At 36.5% G+C, this 18,357-nt stretch overlaps 3 protein-coding genes and 1 non-coding gene across 4 annotated transcripts; 3 read left to right on the top strand and 1 right to left on the bottom strand.

The window, feature by feature from the left end:
• The first annotated feature begins 3,425 nt into the window (after positions 1 to 3,425).
• On the top strand, positions 3,426 to 4,705 carry LOC114761783 (transcription factor WER-like). Its single transcript, XM_028951221.1, has 3 exons — positions 3,426 to 3,574; positions 3,664 to 3,793; positions 3,902 to 4,705. Exons 1-3 carry the CDS (start codon positions 3,436 to 3,438, stop codon positions 4,497 to 4,499), a joined length of 867 nt encoding a protein of 288 aa, XP_028807054.1. The 5' UTR covers positions 3,426 to 3,435; the 3' UTR covers positions 4,500 to 4,705.
• Positions 4,706 to 9,448: 4,743 nt separating this feature from the next.
• LOC114761785 (myb-related protein 308-like) lies at positions 9,449 to 10,563 on the bottom strand. The gene is made up of 3 exons (XM_028951223.1): positions 10,425 to 10,563; positions 10,221 to 10,350; positions 9,449 to 10,104 (listed from the first exon to the last, which is right to left on the bottom strand). The coding sequence occupies exons 1-3, from the start codon at positions 10,561 to 10,563 to the stop codon at positions 9,561 to 9,563; spliced, it is 813 nt and encodes a 270-aa protein (XP_028807056.1). The 3' UTR covers positions 9,449 to 9,560.
• Positions 10,564 to 13,761: 3,198 nt separating this feature from the next.
• Positions 13,762 to 13,833, top strand: TRNAD-GUC (transfer RNA aspartic acid (anticodon GUC)). Its single transcript has one exon. It is a non-coding gene; the product is annotated as a tRNA-Asp (tRNA).
• Positions 13,834 to 13,913: 80 nt separating this feature from the next.
• LOC114761784 (peroxisome biogenesis factor 10-like) lies at positions 13,914 to 18,155 on the top strand. The gene is made up of 11 exons (XM_028951222.1): positions 13,914 to 14,336; positions 14,743 to 14,774; positions 14,891 to 14,980; positions 15,314 to 15,408; positions 15,544 to 15,754; positions 15,845 to 15,914; positions 15,991 to 16,069; positions 16,547 to 16,680; positions 16,844 to 16,935; positions 17,097 to 17,188; positions 17,289 to 18,155. The coding sequence occupies exons 1-11, from the start codon at positions 14,126 to 14,128 to the stop codon at positions 17,389 to 17,391; spliced, it is 1,209 nt and encodes a 402-aa protein (XP_028807055.1). The 5' UTR covers positions 13,914 to 14,125; the 3' UTR covers positions 17,392 to 18,155.
• Positions 18,156 to 18,357: the final 202 nt, after the last annotated feature.

The raw sequence follows: 18,357 nt of genomic DNA, 5'->3' as shown, positions 1-18,357 counted from the left end.
AACACTTGGATGTATCAGTTGACTTAAAAAGTGTGTTGGTGCTCTTATTCAAGGTTGAGTAGAGTAATGCCATGTGATTTAGAATAGTCCAAATTAAAGTCCAAACCCCAAGAAGAAATGCTTAATTTCCTGGGCTTTGAAATTCATGAATTGCATCTGACTTCTTGTTAAGCTGCACTAATAATAAGATTTACCAAATGACTGAATCGCTTAGAAATTAAAATTTCCACAGTGTAATGATGGCTCCACTTCAATTATTTGCTTCTGATTTTCAACGTAGCACCTAACTAGCTTCCATATGTTTAGTTTTGCGACGCATCCTGCTTATAAAGGACGTACGACTCACAGTAAACCGTTTGGGCGTGTGAATTTGGAGGGTTCATGCCAATTACCACCCTAAGGCGAAAGATAATGAACAGATTATTTAATCCAATCGTTGGGATATCCTGTAGAGAATCTTGGCCGGGCGTTCGTTCTTGTCTAAGCTTTTAAAGAAGCCCACAGGCTTCAGCTCAAAAGGCTTCAATTGGGCCCAAGAGTTTCCGCGTCATCCTAATCTGCTAATTTTAATTTCCTATTTTGAGAAATTATGTGTTTTAAATGATCAATAGACAAAACAGTTTAAGTGGGTATATATATAATAAGTTTTGATGATCCATAAAACGTATTAGTCGTTTTTATTGTTCACACTAGATTCCCCCCCCCCCTATTTCTATAAGCCAAGCAATGACTCTGTTAGAATTGTTCGGAAGAATTCGAAATTTTGAGGTGCTTTGATATAGATGTTTTCAGTTTAGGGTCCTAACATGTAATTTCTGATTTTTTTTTTTTTGGGTCAGGTAAATAGGAACCAATAAACAATACATGTGGGGTCAAACCCCAAAAAGGGGATTGTTGCAGGCAATAGTTAGTTAGGATCTGGCCCTGTCTCGTTCTTCAATCCCCACCTACAAAATTTGGTGACTGCTTTCAATGGAACGAATAAGTTCAAACTTGAAGGTATGGGAACCACGTCAGTTGCAAAACCTGCATATGTGATTTTTAATTTTTAACGTACTCATGTATTAAATAATACTGTCCCATTTTTTTAATCGATTTTATCTTTTATATTTGTTTATTTATTTTTAAATAGATATTGTAATAATTATACATGTTAAATAGTTTCTATTCTAATACATATGATTAATAAGGACATTTTAAGAAAGACAACATCTATTTATTTTAAATAACTAACTTAATAAATTTGTTAATATTCGTAAATTAGTTAATGGGGAGACAGTAATATAATAGCCCACCTAACTGTCTAAGCAGCAACACAACCTGGCTGGATGCGATTAAGGTCAAGGATGGCTAATGAATGATTCATCTGTGAGACCGGTAGTTTAACCCTTGAAGACAGCGTATATGAGTTGACACGCAAAGACGAAATAGTTATATATTTTATATTAAGATTTACAGTTATAGTACCTCTATTTTTTAATATAAGAACTCATTTAACTTTCATTTTTGTTTTAAATATAAAACCCTAATTTTTTGGGTCCCTCTTATCCATTTTTTTCAAAGTAACTATTATAATAATGGTAATTCTAACTAACACACTTTTAAGAAAGACTACACCTATTACAAATAACTAACTTAACTAATTTTCTGAATCTGCTCAAATTAGTCAACTAGCTCTTTTATTAATGAATGCTATATATACTACCTTCGATCCTCAATACAAGATCTTGTTTGACTTTTATTTTGATCCTAAATATAAGATCCCAATCCACTATGTCTCTCATATTTATGCATTTTTTTCAAGATAGTCCTTCTAATAATAATAGTTCTAGCCAATACACTTGATCAGTACGGATATTTTAAGAAAGACAACATCTATTTATTATAAATAACTAACTTAACTTCTTTTTCTTAATCTCCTCAAATTAATCAATTAACTCTTATAAATAGGACCAGAGATAGTATAACATTTGCATCCCAGTTAACTTCAACAGTGTAGTGCTGTACAGTTCCTTACTAAGCTAGCTACTTACTAATTTGCTTTTACGGTAGAGAGGTCCAGAATATGAAAAGCCACCGCTTTGCCTTATTGATCAATATTAACTAGGAATAACAATGCACGCAACACCGGCCTTTTATTTGCACTTTGCAGCGCTGTGTATTAGCCAGACAAACCATATCAGATTTTTCAAGCTTCAGACACTACCTCAAATTTCTATCTGTCTATCTGTATATTAGATGTAAAATCGTGCTGAGACAAAGTCATCACTGATCATCTTCACATATAATAAACTTCCGTTTTTCTCTTCTTTCTTATTTTTTTTTCTTGGAAGGCGAGTCGACCATCGCTGAGAATCAACAATGGGATTTTCCTGATCGATGTGTTTAGTGAAGCGTTCTAAATAAATGCAAAGCCGTGATTAAACCATACGAACCAGCCTATGTGGAACTTGAGAACCAAAAACCAGTAGTAATAATCAAAGAATATTCTCAATTATTAGTATTACGACTTGGATGTGCGTGTGCGCTGTGGCTTAAGGCCAATTCCTTGGCTATTTTCACTTGTTAATTGAGTTCCACGTACTACAAAAAAATTGACTTTCAGCGGCGACAAAAGTCGCCGCCGAAAGTTTTTTGCGGCGACAAGTCGCCGCTGAAAAGTCGTTACCGTAGCAGCCGTGGCTGAAAACTTTCAGTAACGACTAAAAAGGTCGCCGCTAAAAGATACTTTCAGCGGCGACTTTTAGAAGTTTCAGCGGCGACACGAAACACTTTCAGCGGCGATAAAAAAAGTCGCCGCTGAAGGTCCACTTTCAGCGGCGACACTTTTGTCGCCGCTGAAGGTCTTGGTTTCAATGGCGAACTTTCAGCGGCGACTTTTTGGTGTCGCTGCTGAAAGTGGACTTTCAGCGGCGACTTTTTTTGTCGCCGCCGAAAGTCGTCGCCTAAAGTCTGTTTTTTTGTAGTGACAGCCCCGAAACGAGGAGATCCCCCCCCAAAACAAAAGGAGTTGGGTGAATGCTTGAATTCCAAGGAAAATAACTATGCTTACAACACATGACCCCTGAAAACTTTGTCTTTGCATTTCACGCTGACGATGCATGTGCGTATCATGCACACTCTATACCCAATATAATCTCTTTTCCAACCTCATGTTGCTGTCAATATATATTTGGATAATAATTTCATGATTCACGTGATGAGCTCGGGAAATTTTTTCTTATTCTGGAGCCACACCCACCTCATTTGATTACATACATATATATTATTTATTTGCTGCGGAAAACCAAACACATGCAATATTATTGAAAGTTGCTTGCCAAACAACAAGTGCACGAGCTGTTTTGGCGTCATTGGCTGAATGGTGGTCTATAAAAAGAGCTAGGGCGGGTCTAAGTTCCAAAAGATCGAAACAGGGATAAAAAGAGAAGAGAGATGAGGAGGAGTCCAAGTCGCTCTGGGGAAGTTGGGGGACTGAAAAGAGGAGCATGGACTGCTCAAGAGGACAAGATGCTCACTTCTTACATTGTGGCCCACGGCGAAGGCAAGTGGACCCACGTCCCTCTAAGAGCTGGTAACTTCCCAGTTTAATTTCTCTCCCCTTTTCCTTTAACTGTGCAATAATTTGCGTCGAGCGTGTGACAGAGAATAATCAAAATGCAGGCTTGAAGAGGAGTGGCAAAAGCTGCAGGCTTCGATGGTTGAACTATCTCAGGCCTGATATCAAGAGAGGTAACATCACCCAAGATGAAGAAGACCTCATTATTAGACTTCATAAACTTCTTGGCAACAGGTTGATTATATGTACACCTCCCTCTCCGTTGTTTCTTAATGATTCTTTCATCCTACTCCAGCACAGTAACAGTAATCTTACTTTCTAGCTTGTATGTGTACCGCCCAGATGGTCTCTTATAGCCGGAAGGATCCCTGGAAGAACAGACAACGAAATCAAGAACTACTGGAACACTACTTTGGCAAAGAAGCTCAGAACACAGTCAGGCGCAGTGTCTGAACAACATCCACCCAGCAAATCAAGCGAGTCTGATGATCTCACTCGACCACAAGTGATCCAAACGAAAGCCGCAAGATGCAAAAACGTGGTTATCCAACGCCCCCCTAACTATGATACTGAGGAAACGTCCACCGCCAACTCTCTAGATTCCAACCAGTTAAGGTTTGACGAAGCTCACCTTGCTCCCCACTTCACGAACCAGCCTCCGCGGGCGGTAGATGAATGTCAGAATTCAGATGTGACCTTGTTGGGTCGTGAACGGAATGATGAGTTTCAAGATGAACTCAACGCCGCAGATATTTTCAGAGAGTTTAACCTCGACAATAGCATGGCCATGGCCGTGACCATGGATGCTCAAGCTGACGAGTTCTCACCTATCGACGAACTTGTCAATTGTGGGACAACTGATGGATTCAGGAACATTGGCACAATGGATCTGGATTTAATGACACTCATGTTGGATTCTGGCTCTTGGGATTGGCCCTGAATTCCTTTTTAACTTTTCGTACCATTAATTCGTCTTGTCTTATCAATCAAGAAGTTAGACTAAGTTATCAGACCAGATGTGATATTAAGAGTGGTAGATGCACGATAATGTTTTTTCCAACATTCACGATGACGACGACGCCCGTGACGAATTTTCATCCCAACATTACAGTGTAAGGGATCAATGCAGAAAATAATTTGACAAAACGATAACTAAAATATTTCATTTTTAGATCTAAGATTTCTATACTATAGCAGTTTGTGCAATTGAGTCCCCTCCCCCCCAAAAAAAAAAAAAGCTGCGTTGTCTCTTAATGATTGAGCCGAAATAGTACCCTAAATCATTTCAAGTAGAAGCAATCACAATAACAAATAATCCAGTTCCTCCGAAGGGAAAGTCGGATTAACTCTGGCGCAACGCCAATAACGAATCCAAATCAAAATTTTAATGGATCGGAGAAAAGTGAACAAAAAATTGAGCACGGGGCATCAAACCCTGCAAAACTACAGAGGACGAAAAACTTAGATGAAGCGACAAGAAAGATGGGATCAAGGAAGACGGCAGGAAAGAAATTTAAGTCCAGTCTAGTTGTACATAACAAGTAACCAAATTAAGTTGATAAAAAGTGGGTTAAAATTGATTAAAATACGTAAGGAAAAATTTGTTTTATTTTTAAAAGTGCCTTTATTATGGAGTGAGAGGATAGCTAATACAGTAATATAACACATCATCATTAACGCAAAAAAAAAAAAAACTACATTTGATGCTTAATATAAGAGCTACTTAACTAATATGATTAGACTGGTTGAGAAAATTATTTAAATTAATTATTTATTAAAAATATGTGTTGTTTTTTTCTAATATAAGTTCTTAAATCATTTGCATGAAAAGTACTCGTTGTTGATAGAAACTCCTTTAAAAAAATAATAATCATAAAATACAAAATAAATTAAAATTTTATATTTAAAACTAAATTCAATTCTCAATAAAATACTACCGCTGGTCTTAAACAAAGACGATATAAGAAACACAATCCAATCAAGTCTAATTACACCAGGATTGGTATCTTTGTTTAATTTTCTATGTGTATATAAGAGTAAGTAGTAATGTATTACCTCCAGTCTTATTATAAGAACCAATTGACTAATTTGAGGAGATTAAAAAAGTAAGTTGAGTTAGTTATTTATCCTAAATAGGTATTGTTTTTCTTAAAATATCCTTACTAATCAAGTGTATTGACTAAAACACTATTATTATTAGAAAGGTTACTTTAAAAAAAAAAGTATAACTATAAAAGACAAAACAAATTAGAATTTTATATTTATAACTAAAATAAAAATTAAATAAAATCTTATATTAAATACTAACGATAATAGTAGACTACAAAACATATCACGTGCAGACATGAGAAGATGTGGAAGACGAGGTCAGAGTACAGTGTCAGTCCAAGTGTGAGGCTCTGGCGTCAAAAAGGAACTTAAAAAAGGTCCAAGTTGACGCTGATGGAGAGATGTAATTATTCTCTGACAGTCAGGAGACTGAGGTTAATCTTAAACGTTTTTTGTTAGTATTTGTCGCTTTATTTCCAAAAATGGATTGCTATTAAAAAAAGCCATTTTGATGTTCGCAGCCTCAGGCGACGCAGATCGATGAGGTTGGACTTAAAATGAGTTGTTCAATGCTTCCCCCTTTCTTTAGGGGCAAATTCTCCGATACTCACTTGAAACCGACAACTTGACAAGTAACATAACATACACAAAAGACAAAACATGCACATTATTAATATATGATGTATGTTCGCATAGATCTCTAGAAAATACTAAAGTGTTTTATATTAATGTATTGCTTCTGATTTTTAATATAAAATCTAATTAATTAATTTAATAAGATTAAAAAATTATTTAATTATTTAATTATAATATATATTATATGATTTCTCTAAAATATTTATATACATAATAAGATTATATATCAACTTATAAGTGAAACAAACTAGTCTTGAGAAAAATGACAGACATAAAGACTTTAAAATAATTTAATAACTTTGTTAATTTTTTAAAATTAATTAACAAGATATCATATTCAGCACATTAGGTAGAATTGCATACTGAATCTAGAAAATACGCGAGTCTTCACGCTATATATGAAAAGGAACCTTTTGTCTTTAATTTAATCAACACACTATACACTGATACACATGCGTGAATGGTTTATTCCAAAATATTTTTCAAAATGATAATGACTCATGTTATAAACAAACATTAATAGAGTTCTTTTTTTTCAAAAAAAAAAAAAAAGCAGCTGCATTAGACTATGATAAAAATTTTCAGAATCGCCTAAAACGGTACTCTTTCAGATAAGTCACGTTATTGATCAGATTACATGCAATTGATAAGGTCCGATATTATTGTCTATTTTTTATTCTTTTAATTCAGCAAGGCGGTTAAAAGCATAGGGGGTAATGCTGTTCATGAATTATAAACATCATAGCTTTCAAAAAAATTTAATTATATACAAAATATATATAATATCGATATATAACAAAAATACAACGGTATACTGATTTTGATGCCAATCATGCTATCCAGTGAAGCTTGTCAATTAATTAAATTATTTGTATTAAAAATGGGTTGTCCGATGACCCCACGGGTTTGACTGGAAAAGAAAAAGAATCATACTCAGTGAACCGACAATTCAAAAAATACAGGGAGATAGAATCCAGCACGCAAATTAATAGATTCTTTTGCTCGGCGGGCGTAGATCTCTAGTAAAATTGAATAGTAAATTATACTGAATTTAAAAACGTGCTTTAAAATTTATAAGTGGGTATATATAACAAAAATATAATGAAAATGAAGCAACGTTACCATTTATTATTATTTTTTGAATGATGCCATTTTTTATTATTAAGAATGTTAACAGTCGACATCAGCTTTTTAACGAAACAGAGCAACACTAAACTTAAAATAAATTAAAAAAAAATCCTAAGCAACACTGCTCCCTTGAACAAATTTACACCTTACTATAAAATTAATGATACATGTAAGGATATAAGTCCATATAAGTATAACTGCAATATTTTAATACCTTAGTGTAGCGGCGTTTTAATTATGCTTTTAGATTTTTCTATAGCGCTAGCTATTTCATATCTTTTAATGGATGTGTATGACTTTAAATGACAACAGTAGCATGCTGGTTAAAAAGAAAAAACAGTAGCATTCATTTGCAAAAGACATATTAACATCAACGAATTTCTGGCGGCCAAAATATATCAATATATTTATAAAATAATAGTCTCATTTAAACTTTTCAGAAATGCACGTAATAAGAAAATAAAAAGAAAAAATTAATTTGACAGTCCTCATACTTTTATCAGATTTGGAACCAGGTCCCTATAATTTTTTTTCATTTTATTAGATCCTTATTCTTTGCTCAGTTAGTAACGCAAGTCCTTCCGTTATGATTATCATTACTTTAAGGTGACAACACTGACACGGTATTGTTCAACATCTTTATTATTATTATTATTATTATTTAACCGGAGCACTGTTCAACATCTGACCAGCATCATCTTCTTCATTTCACCTGGAACACGTACGCCTTCATCTTTTCTCTCCCCTGCCTCCACTCAGTTCTCTTCCAAACTAACATCATCATCTCTCTCACACACTTCATATTATCTCTCTCCCTACCACTACCGTTTCAAAATCATCAGATTCTCTCTCTATTTGTTAATGTATTTTTTTGGGCCAAAGAGTAGTAGAACCTCTTCCATATTTCACTATTGGACTTAATCATCTATTCAAATGGGCTAATTTTTCAGGAAAAAAAAATTTAAGGATGAAGACGATGAATCTGAAGAGTCTCATGACATCGTGGTCCTCTTCTTAGTCAGCTATCATCACCCAGATCCGCATCGCCGTCTGAGAAGGGATTTGAAACAGGATGAAGCTTCTGGTGGTGGGGAGAGAGAGTGCATGAAGTGAGAGAGAAGATGATGGTGTTGGTTTGGAAGAAAACTGAATGAAGCTTTTTGCTCTAAAAAGAAAACCAAGTGGAGGATGAGAGAAAATGAGAGAGAAGGTGTTGCAGGTGAGGTAAGAAAGATGGTGCTTAGTCATGCCACATCACCACTGTTAACTTAAGGTAACGGCAATTATAAACAAAAGGACCTTAGTTACTAACTGACCAAATAACAAGGATTTAATAAAATGAAAAAAAACTAGAGGGACCTGATTACAAATTTCATAGAAGTATAAGGACTGCCAGATTAGTTTTCCCGAATAAAAATAGAATGTGCAGACAGCAGGGCGCAGATTGATTTTTAATATTATAAACAATAAAAATATAAACATTTGCTGAGAGATTTCGGCGAGATTTTGTCAAAAAAGAAATCATACGCATTGACTTTGACTTATTGCACCACGGAGTGCTTTTATTTATTTATTTATTTATTTATAATTAGAACCGGAGGTAGTATAAGAGTATGATAACTATTTTGAGAAAATTAAAGCAATTTATTAAATTAGTTAGCTGTAATAAATAAGTGTTATATTTTTTAAAATACTCTTGTTAATCATATGTATTAAAATTATCACGGTGAAAACTCCTTAACATGTGTAATAACTATAAAGATTATTTGAAAATAAATAAATAAATATTAAAGACAAAATAGACTGAAGTGTTATATTTATGATCAAAGTAAATTTTTAAGTAACTCTTATATTAATGAACGAGCTAATATATTAATAACAGTATTTAATATTAAAAAGTTAAAACATTGCTGGCACTGCCTGCGTTGCCACTGGTCCCTGTTCCTCAATCCCTGGTTCGGTGGCAAAAATAAATTGGAAAAAAAAAAAGAAGCCTTGGTTGGAATGTGATTCATTCTCCCTCAAAGAAAAACATCGTACATTACAGATTACAAGTCAAAAGGCTCAATTTACGTCCTTCATAAAAGATATTGATCAGATATCCAGAGATACGTCACTCAGGAAAAACAGACGATCAGAAACAAGCCAGAAGAGGAATTAATGATGAGGCTAGCAGCTTCACATTAAATTAAACGAAGTCAGGGCCATCCATGAGGGCCATATCTAGATCCACAGTGACGGTGTCCTCATCGAGTATTCCACTAGTGGCCCAACTGACCATAAGTTCGTCAAGGTTGAAGTATGAACAAAAGTCTGCTTCATTTAGTTGATGCAGAAACTCGTCTCTTATTCCAGGACTCCACAAACTCACATCTGACGAATCGTGATTTTCATGTGAAAGCTGAGGTTCTGAACCCTGACACTGGTTTAAGAACGCATCAGTGGCAATTAGATGGTGAGCTTCATAAATCTGCTGCTCGCTCGAAGCTAATGATTTTTCCTTCGCACTCTGGGGATATTGAATGACCACGTTCTTGCATCTACCAGCCTTGGTACGGATTACTCGTGTTTGAGTCACATCAGGCTTATTGCTTACTGCTGATCTCATTGTTCCATGTTGTTCAGATATTGAACATGCCCGTGTCCTGAGCTTTTTTGCCAAAGTGGTGTTCCAGTAGTTCTTGATTTCATTGTCTGTTCGGCCAGGTAGCCTTCCAGCTATGAGAGACCACCTGAGATAGACTTACATTAAAAAGACCGGCAAAAGCAAGATAAACTATGAATTATGGAAGGAGAAATAGTGCGAGACTAATTAAGAAGAATGAGGGGAGGGAATGAATATAATAACCTGTTACCAAGAAGCTTATGAAGCCTAATGATGAGTTCTTCTTCATCTTGTGTGATGCCGCCTCTTTTAATACCAGGCCTGAGATAGTTCAACCATCTGAGCCTACAGCTTTTGGCACTCCTATTCAAGCCTGCATTTAGAATTACAAAGGGTCATGCATGCCCAGCCAAGCACAGAGGAGAATTAAGAACCAAAGTTAATTACCAGCTCCTTTAGGGATGCGTGTCCATCTGGCTTGGCCGTGTGTCTCAATGTAAGAAGTCAGTAACTTGTCCTCTTGAACCGTCCATGCTCCTCTGTTCAGCCCTCCTCCTTCCGCGCAGCCACGTGGACTCTTCCCCATCCTCCTTTTTCACTGTATAAGATATCTGTCTCTCACTCTTCAAATTACACTTGTTAGCCCAGCCCCAGCTCTATATATAGTCTATCTGCCCTTCAGCTGATACATCCCCCTCCTTGAACCGCGCCTACGTTTATCAATAAATATATTCAAACGTGAAAGGTTTCCATTGAAAAAGAAGCAAGTCCTGTTCTCTAGAATAATTGTACTATTAATTATTGCAAGTAGAAGGCGGCAAGTGGATAGTACTTAGACAAAAGATTCCTTTCATCTCACCATGAAGAACAAAACAGATTCCTGCAGAACACATCGGGTGATGAATTTATGAGATTATTAGGTTACAACCTAAGTGCTGACTATGGTCGGCCACTGTTATAGCCGTGAAGTGCTGCTAAGAACGAAGTTGTGTGCATGGTTATACTATGTATGTAGAATATATATAAAACTAGGAACCAGGATTGGTGCCTGTTAAAATAATATAGAAATGAAAGTAACGAGAAACAAAGGACACAGGATATGAATTAATCAACAACCTGTTACCATGAAGTTCAAGTGGGAGAAATTACTAACTTGCCGTGAACGGTAAATATATTCATCGACCAAGAAACAGAACTTTTAACAAGTCCTAGATACTCAATTTCCAGAAAACGTGCTTTAACTTATTAATCAATACAACATTGGATATCTGACTTTTAAGCTAATCAAGTATAATCCATCATCAATAAATCAATAAATCATGCAAAAACAAAGTCCATGTGTATAATATAGTGGTCTTTCCCTGAAGTCCGTGCTTTTAAATCTTTTCGTTCTTTAAGCAACCCCCATACAATAACAGGGGTCTCTACTCTCCCGAAATATCAATTTATTAAGATGTCCTTCATATGACATGTTTGGCTTGGCATAACCATACTTCCTAAAACATACGAAGTTTTATTCAACTAATGCTTCTGAAAACTACTTATTTATAATTATAATTTCACTATGAGAAAGTCATAAATATCCTTTTAAACTGAGTGGTGTATGTAATAGATAGAAAATATGGGCTTGTTTAGTTTCTTGTTTTGAAAGCAATTTTTTAAAAACAGAAAAATAAAAAAACTTGTTTGGTAATTTGTTTTTAGTTGATTGTTTTAAAAAAAACAAAAAACAGTAACATGTTTTTAAAAACTAAAAAACCAAAACAATTTTTATATGTTTTTTTGTTTTTGCTTTTGTGTTTTTATTTTTTGTTTTGAAAAATTTTAAGAAATCTTCTTCTCTTCTCACTTAGTATCTACTACTTATCATTACTAACGACAACTATCACTTACCAAGTATGGTTTTTTCTTTCAAGCATAATTTTTTAAAAATTATTATTCAAACAAATTTTTTTGTTTTTTATTTTCAAAAATAGTTCTAACAAACAATTTTATAAAATTGTTTTGAGAACAAGAAAATAAAAAACAAAAACAAACAGGCCCATCATACATTTTTTCCAAATATGCAAACTCTTTTTGGCGATTATATGCTTGTAAAATATGCTGGCATTCGCATGGCTGGCCAGTGAGCTGACCTGCTCTGGGTTTAGATGGAATTGATTGGTGGGTTGTCAGCTGAATATTGCATTTCAACCCACAGTAATTAGCAGAAGGCTCCGATCAGTTATTCATGTGTGCGCGCGCGCAGAAAATAATGCATGATGGGAGACAACTAGGTATGTGATGATACAAAACAGTCCAGAGATTCACAAAAAACATGTCTGTTCTTGACTAATCTGCACCACGCTGCCCGCATGGTTTACTGTGCAGTGTTTTGTTTGTTTCCAGCTTGCAGGTTAAAAACAAGTTATCAAATTGAAAGCTTCTTTCGGCCAAAAATAGAAAAATCAAAAGCTTCCACATTCATATGGCTATTAATGATTACGGGTTGCGTTTGTAATGGTTGCTATTCTTTCTTCAGTCCAGCTAAGACACACCAGTGGTGGGCTCATAATAAGCGAGGGAAGCGATTTCAATATATATCCTTCTTGGACTGGGCTATGGCCTGGAAATTTTCATCCAGACTCTATCCAATTTCATTGTCAAACTGATCCAATTTGACAATCCAAATTTTTGTGCGTGCATGGTGAGGCTCCAATTTTTCTTTCTTTTTTGGTTCATAGCTGAGGCTCCAATTTTTATGCTGAAGCACATACTGGTTGCATATTCCGTTCAGTCGTTTCCGAGAAAGTAAGAGCTGACGGTCATAAAATGTTGGCGGCAGTACTGAAATTCTTCAAAATCCAGCAGATCTTCCGCCTCCCCTACAATGCTAAGCAAATCCTGTTGACAGCAACACGTGCAGAGAAACGGTAAATCCGAGTCGTGTCTTACAGACACTGTCCTTAAGAACTATTCCGCAACTACTAGCGAAGTAAGAAGCGGCACTCCCTAGGATTAAACGAATTCTTCCTGTAAGATCAAGGTGAGCAGAACAGCGAAAGATAAAAGAACTCAGCAAGGCAGAATACTAGAGGAGGGAAGAAAGTGCTGCCGAAAACTCAAAGCTCAGTTGTGGTGAACTTCGATTTCATGCCCCATTTATAGGCCGCGGATCATAACGGAGCATTGGGCATTTAAACACAATTAAGTTTCGGTTTCAATATCATTAACTCACTTAATGATGATTTAGAATTATTAAAGACGTCAGTTACAAATATTAAAGAGGTATAATGGTGATTAAGGAGTTGTATTAATTAGACAGATATTTTTCATAAAAAGTGCCCAGTACCGCATTTGACTCATGCATAGAGGGTGAAGGGAAATTGCCGAATTTGTCTCCAGTAGCCCATTGTGCGTATGAGTCCACTCCTCCTCTTGACTCATTTAGCAGCCCAAAACCTCTTATTACTTGAACCCCCCACAATCTCAAGTAGTGTGAGACTCTTCCTTTGACACACTCACACAATATTTACAACATAAAAATTATGAGCCCTTTATTAAGATGGATCAGAAAAATTCTCTGTCTTCTCTTTTGTTTCACTCTGATGTAATCTATTAAGCTTGCCTCTTGCCTACTTAGAAAGAGGGGAAAAGAAAATTTCTCTGTTTTCTTACGTTTTAAAATTAAAAGAGTTCGGGATTTAGCGGGAACAGATAAGATATGGTTGGATAATTGGTGAAGCTAGTTGAGTGCATCCAGAATACAGTATATATATCAACCATGCGGCATGTCACCATCGAAGTCGTTGTAGTATAGTGGTGAGTATTCCCGCCTGTCACGCGGGTGACCCGGGTTCGATCCCCGGCAACGGCGAAATTTTACTTTTTTCACGTGGATTTTTTGCTTAGGAATACGGCATCGTGTCCTTTTCCAGGAGAAATGGAGAATGCGTTTGCGTTACTTTGCTCTCTGTTGCTTCCTTGCCCGTCGCCCGTCGCCCTAATCAGTCCAAATTTGTCTTATAAAATTTTCGTCTCCAAAATTTTATCCCCTTTCGCATATTTTGTGAGGGAGGATAAACCAGAACCTATAAGTGAATAATCAAATTCAGTGCTTCCTGGACTGATTGTTGAAATTGTGAGTCGGACGAGGTGCAGAAGTGAGAATGGGTTGGGGTCACCTGGGAAGAACTGGGCAATCCAAGAGGGGTGAGCCGAGCACCAGTGCGGAGGCTGCTCCCGGAAACACCGAACAATCCGTGCCTCGGCAATTCCCCCGGGCGGCTCAGCCTGAGATCATGAGAGCGGCCGAGAAGGATGATCAGTATGCCTCTTTCGTTTATGAAGCCTGTCGCGATGCCTTCCGTCACCTCTTTGGTCTGTAGGCCGTATAGCCCATTCGCCTTCACCTTTTAAGATTTTATGTCAATTGCTTTTCCCGTTTCACTCCTTGATTTTATAGTAGAAAAGATGTCTAATTTACCTGGTAAATATGGAGTTGTCCCTAAGGTTAGACTAATTCCTTAACTTTCTGTCTGTTATTAAAAAATTTGACGAGACCTAGCATTACTTGTTCTACTCGTCACTCTTCGTTTTGCTCTTCTATTGTTAATTTTCTTCCCCATTTTTAGACTATAACTAGTTAAAAGAAATTTCATTTAACCCAGTTTTATGGATAAAATTACGTACTATTTTAGGCTTATTCTCATTTTAACATTTAATTTGGCGATGAATTCATAGGTCCGCTCGAGCCAACCTGACATCTCTGCTTTTCTTTGTACAGGTACTAGAGTTGCAGTTACCTACCAAAGCGAGGTCAGCACTTCATTAATTGTATTCGTGTTTTCTCAGTATATTTTCAGTCCATTTATCCTGGAACGAAATTGTGTTGGTTTCAAGATAGAGTTAACTGTGATGTTATTGTTTTGCAGACAAAACTATTGGGACAGATGCTTTACTATGTGCTGACAACAGGTTCAGGACAGCAGACGCTTGGAGAGGAATATTGTGACATCACTCAGGTTTGCTGTATTTGCATGAACTTTTGACCTTGTCTTACTGCATATGTTGAGTTGTCTAGCATGTCGCTGATCTATTCTCATTTTATTGTTCCGAGAGTGGCTTGTTCGGACTTGAAACTCGGACGGTTGAGTGTTCATTTATGAACTATTAATGCCTTCAACTGCCTTTAGTCTTTATCTACAAGTGAAATCACTGAGGTCATATTTTAGTCACGGATTGTGGTGTTTTCACTTCTCGTATTGGAGGCTTGGGTTTATCTTAGCGGAGTTTTTATCTAATTTGTTTCCTTTCCTCCGAAGTTCTGATATCTGATAGTTCTGATTTGTTTTTAGGTTGGAGGACCTTATGGACTTCCTCCTACTCCTGCAAGGCGTGCTCTTTTCATTGTATACCAGACAGCTGTTCCATATATTGCAGATCGAATAAGGTTGATTTCAGCCTCGTTCTTTCACTATATATTCATCAAATGTCAAATTGAATTTGTCATGCTATTTCTGCTACCGTGATCAGTAATATGTATTTCTTTTCAAAGTTAATGATGGCTTCCCTGTTGATTGTACAGTTCTAGAATTGCTTCCCGAGGCATTGCCCTCTCTGATTCACAATCTGCTGAGGTCTATGGCGAAAATGGTACCATTAGGAGTAGTGAATTTCAAACTTCTGATGCGAGGGAACTTCCCTCTTCTGCATCAGGGCAATCTCTTACAACTCTGACAAGGTTGAAGGGGAAACTGAGAGGACTTTGGTTGCATGTTGTTCAGAGATGGCCTACGGTACATTAATCTCGTTACATTTACGCGGCTCATTGATTTCAATCAAGGGCAACGTTGTACTGAAGTGAGGTTTTATGTTGCTGCTACTAGATGCTTCCTATGGTTCGTGAGTTGTTGCAACTGGTTCTTCGTGCTAATCTTATGTTCTTCTATTTTGAAGGTGATGCTTTGCTTGATGGTCTCATTTACTGTCATGAAATTTCCATAGCATGTTTTCAAAGTTTCCGCTTTTGCAGGTCTCTATTACCATATATCAAAACGTGCTGCAGGAATTCGATATGTCTTCATTGGAAAGTCATTGAATCAAAGGCCCAGGTATTGTTCTTGTATAATTTTAAAAAAGGGGGGGGGGGGTTCTAGAGGAACTCTATTGTTCAGTAATAAAAAAATATACATATGCATACACATACATGTACATATACCTATACATACACATACATATATATAAGGATATATGCCCTCTCTTGTCTTTCTTTTACAATCTGGCTTTCATTTTCCATTTCATTTAGTTTTCTAATGCCAATCCTTCTTTTGGTTTGATATCCCTGGAGTGGGTCTGTAAAGGTATGATACCAATGCGAGTCTTTGCTGTTATTCACTCATTATTTCTTCATTTAATTACGCTGGCTTTGTTTTTTCCCCTGATGTCTTATCATTCATCAGTTTGACCAGGTCTCTTTTCAAGATTTTTTTAGATTTAGAGCTTACTTTCCTGTATCCCCCCCCCCGGGGCCCGGGGGGGCTAAAAAAAGAAAAAAGAACTTACTTTCCTGTAATTTGGCTTCAATGCAGATATCAAATTCTGGGTGTATTTCTATTGATTCAGCTCTGTATAATTGCTGCCGAAGGGCTACGTCGGAGCAATTTATCTTCAATTGCGAGTTCAGTTCATCAGACATCCTTTGGGGCGCACCAGAGATCAGCAGGTTATAGAATAATCTAATTGATCTGCACTGCTTGTTCATTTTCGCTTCCTTTTTCCTAAACTTTTTTGCTTCATCTTAGGAGCGTAAGGGAAAATGAGCTTGTCTAAACTATATATGGGATTTGTCTCTTATCCCAATCTGATTCCACCATTATGTGATATAGGACGAGGTTTGCCTGTTTTAAATGAGGAGGGTCTCCCAGTATCGTCAGACACAGACAAAGGAAATTGGTTATCTGACACTACACATTCGGAGGTGCAAATTTCACATGAATCCTTTTTTTTTTTTTTTTTTCCGTTTTTCAAATAACATGTCAGCGTATGTTTTAACGGCTGCTGAACTTGTCACAGATGTATCTTGTTGATAGGTTATGTAGTAGAGCGTCAAGTGTTTTGATATTCTTCTCTCTTTTGCAGTCCCAAGCAGCTAGTGGAGTGGCCAAATGCACGCTCTGCCTGAGTAATCGGCAGAACCCAACAGCCACTTCCTGTGGCCATGTATTTTGCTGGTATTGCCTAGCTTTGCTTCTTTGTTATTACCATTCTTCAAATGCCCTGATCCTCTTCCTGTCCGTTCTCTTCATCTTGTGTTTGATTTGTTCTACATAGGAACTGTATAACGGAATGGTGCAACGAAAAGCCAGAATGCCCTCTTTGCCGCACCCCCTTAACCCACTCAAGTCTAGTGTGTCTCTATCATTCAGACTTCTAGAATCTGCCTCTTGTCAGCAAAGACCCTTAATCTTCTATTTATCACCGATAAGAGAGGCATCAAAGGATTTTTTCCGCCTTGTATAGGAAAATAGTACAAGCTAAGAGTGAGGCATTTGGTGTAGGGATCTTCTAAAGCTAGAGGACGACTTTCCCAAAATTTGTTGGTGAAATCCCAGTCTAGTTAATCCAACCATTTTTCTATAGACATGTGTTTTATTTTTAGAAAGCAATCAAATTTCGGCTTCCACTTAATTTCTCCTGCGTTGAATGTGAAGTTCCTTCATCCTCCTCCTTGCTTCATCATCCATGTTGCCGATTTAGAGCGTGTTTGGTTCTACGTTTGAAAATTACAAGCCTGCCTAACCTGGAGGTATAACACTGGAGAGATGAGCAAAGCAAATGTTCAAAAAAATTAGACAATTGGAGTAATTAGAATCAGGGAATTCCTAAGCAAACAATCCAGACAAGATGGTAACCAAAGTCGTAGGGCTTACCTCTGTACAAATCAAAGATTCTCGCTTGAGGGTGCAGAATAACAAGACAGCAGGGATGGCGACGAAGAGCGCGGAGAGCGGAGAGGGAGTACGTTTTGTGTTTCCTGCCTTTTTATTTAAACAATGGATGACAATCTGGTCACTGTATATTTATTCTCCCTGTTTTTTTTTTTTGGTGAATGTATATTTATTCTCTTTGTAGAGGAACTCTCGTGGCCTTTTACCATAATTTCCATAAATTAATTCGTAAATCTCTGTAATTTTATCAGATTCTTAACCGGATTTTTACAATATTTTAAATGTGTTTTTAGTAGTATCACATGATTTTAATTATGTCTCCGTAATTTTTATACAAGAACATGATACAAATTTGATGAAACTACAAGGATATGATAAAAAATAATCATAAGGATTTTTTTTAAAGTCAGATAAAATTATAAAAATCTGCTTAAAAAAACTACTGGGATTTG

This window comes from Neltuma alba, unplaced genomic scaffold (assembly GCF_004799145.2).
Source record: "Neltuma alba isolate B1F8T4 unplaced genomic scaffold, ASM479914v2 tig00011135_pilon, whole genome shotgun sequence".
Classification (NCBI taxonomy): Eukaryota; Viridiplantae; Streptophyta; class Magnoliopsida; order Fabales; family Fabaceae; genus Neltuma; species Neltuma alba.
This window is presented reverse-complemented; position numbering and strand designations above follow the sequence as displayed.

Coding starts and splice junctions, on each gene's coding strand:
- LOC114761783 (XM_028951221.1), top strand. CDS start 3,436: ATGAGGAGGAGTCCAAGTCGCTCTGGGGAAGTTGGGGGACTGAAAAGA. Junction 3,575..3,663: donor CCACGTCCCTCTAAGAGCTG/GTAACTTCCCAG, acceptor ATCAAAATGCAG/GCTTGAAGAGGAGTGGCAAA. Junction 3,794..3,901: donor CATAAACTTCTTGGCAACAG/GTTGATTATATG, acceptor TGTACCGCCCAG/ATGGTCTCTTATAGCCGGAA.
- LOC114761784 (XM_028951222.1), top strand. CDS start 14,126: ATGGGTTGGGGTCACCTGGGAAGAACTGGGCAATCCAAGAGGGGTGAG. Junction 15,409..15,543: donor TATATTGCAGATCGAATAAG/GTTGATTTCAGC, acceptor TTGATTGTACAG/TTCTAGAATTGCTTCCCGAG. Junction 16,681..16,843: donor GGCGCACCAGAGATCAGCAG/GTTATAGAATAA, acceptor TATGTGATATAG/GACGAGGTTTGCCTGTTTTA.
- LOC114761785 (XM_028951223.1), bottom strand. CDS start 10,563: ATGGGGAAGAGTCCACGTGGCTGCGCGGAAGGAGGAGGGCTGAACAGA. Junction 10,351..10,424: donor ACGCATCCCTAAAGGAGCTG/GTAATTAACTTT, acceptor TTCTAAATGCAG/GCTTGAATAGGAGTGCCAAA. Junction 10,105..10,220: donor CATAAGCTTCTTGGTAACAG/GTTATTATATTC, acceptor AGTCTATCTCAG/GTGGTCTCTCATAGCTGGAA.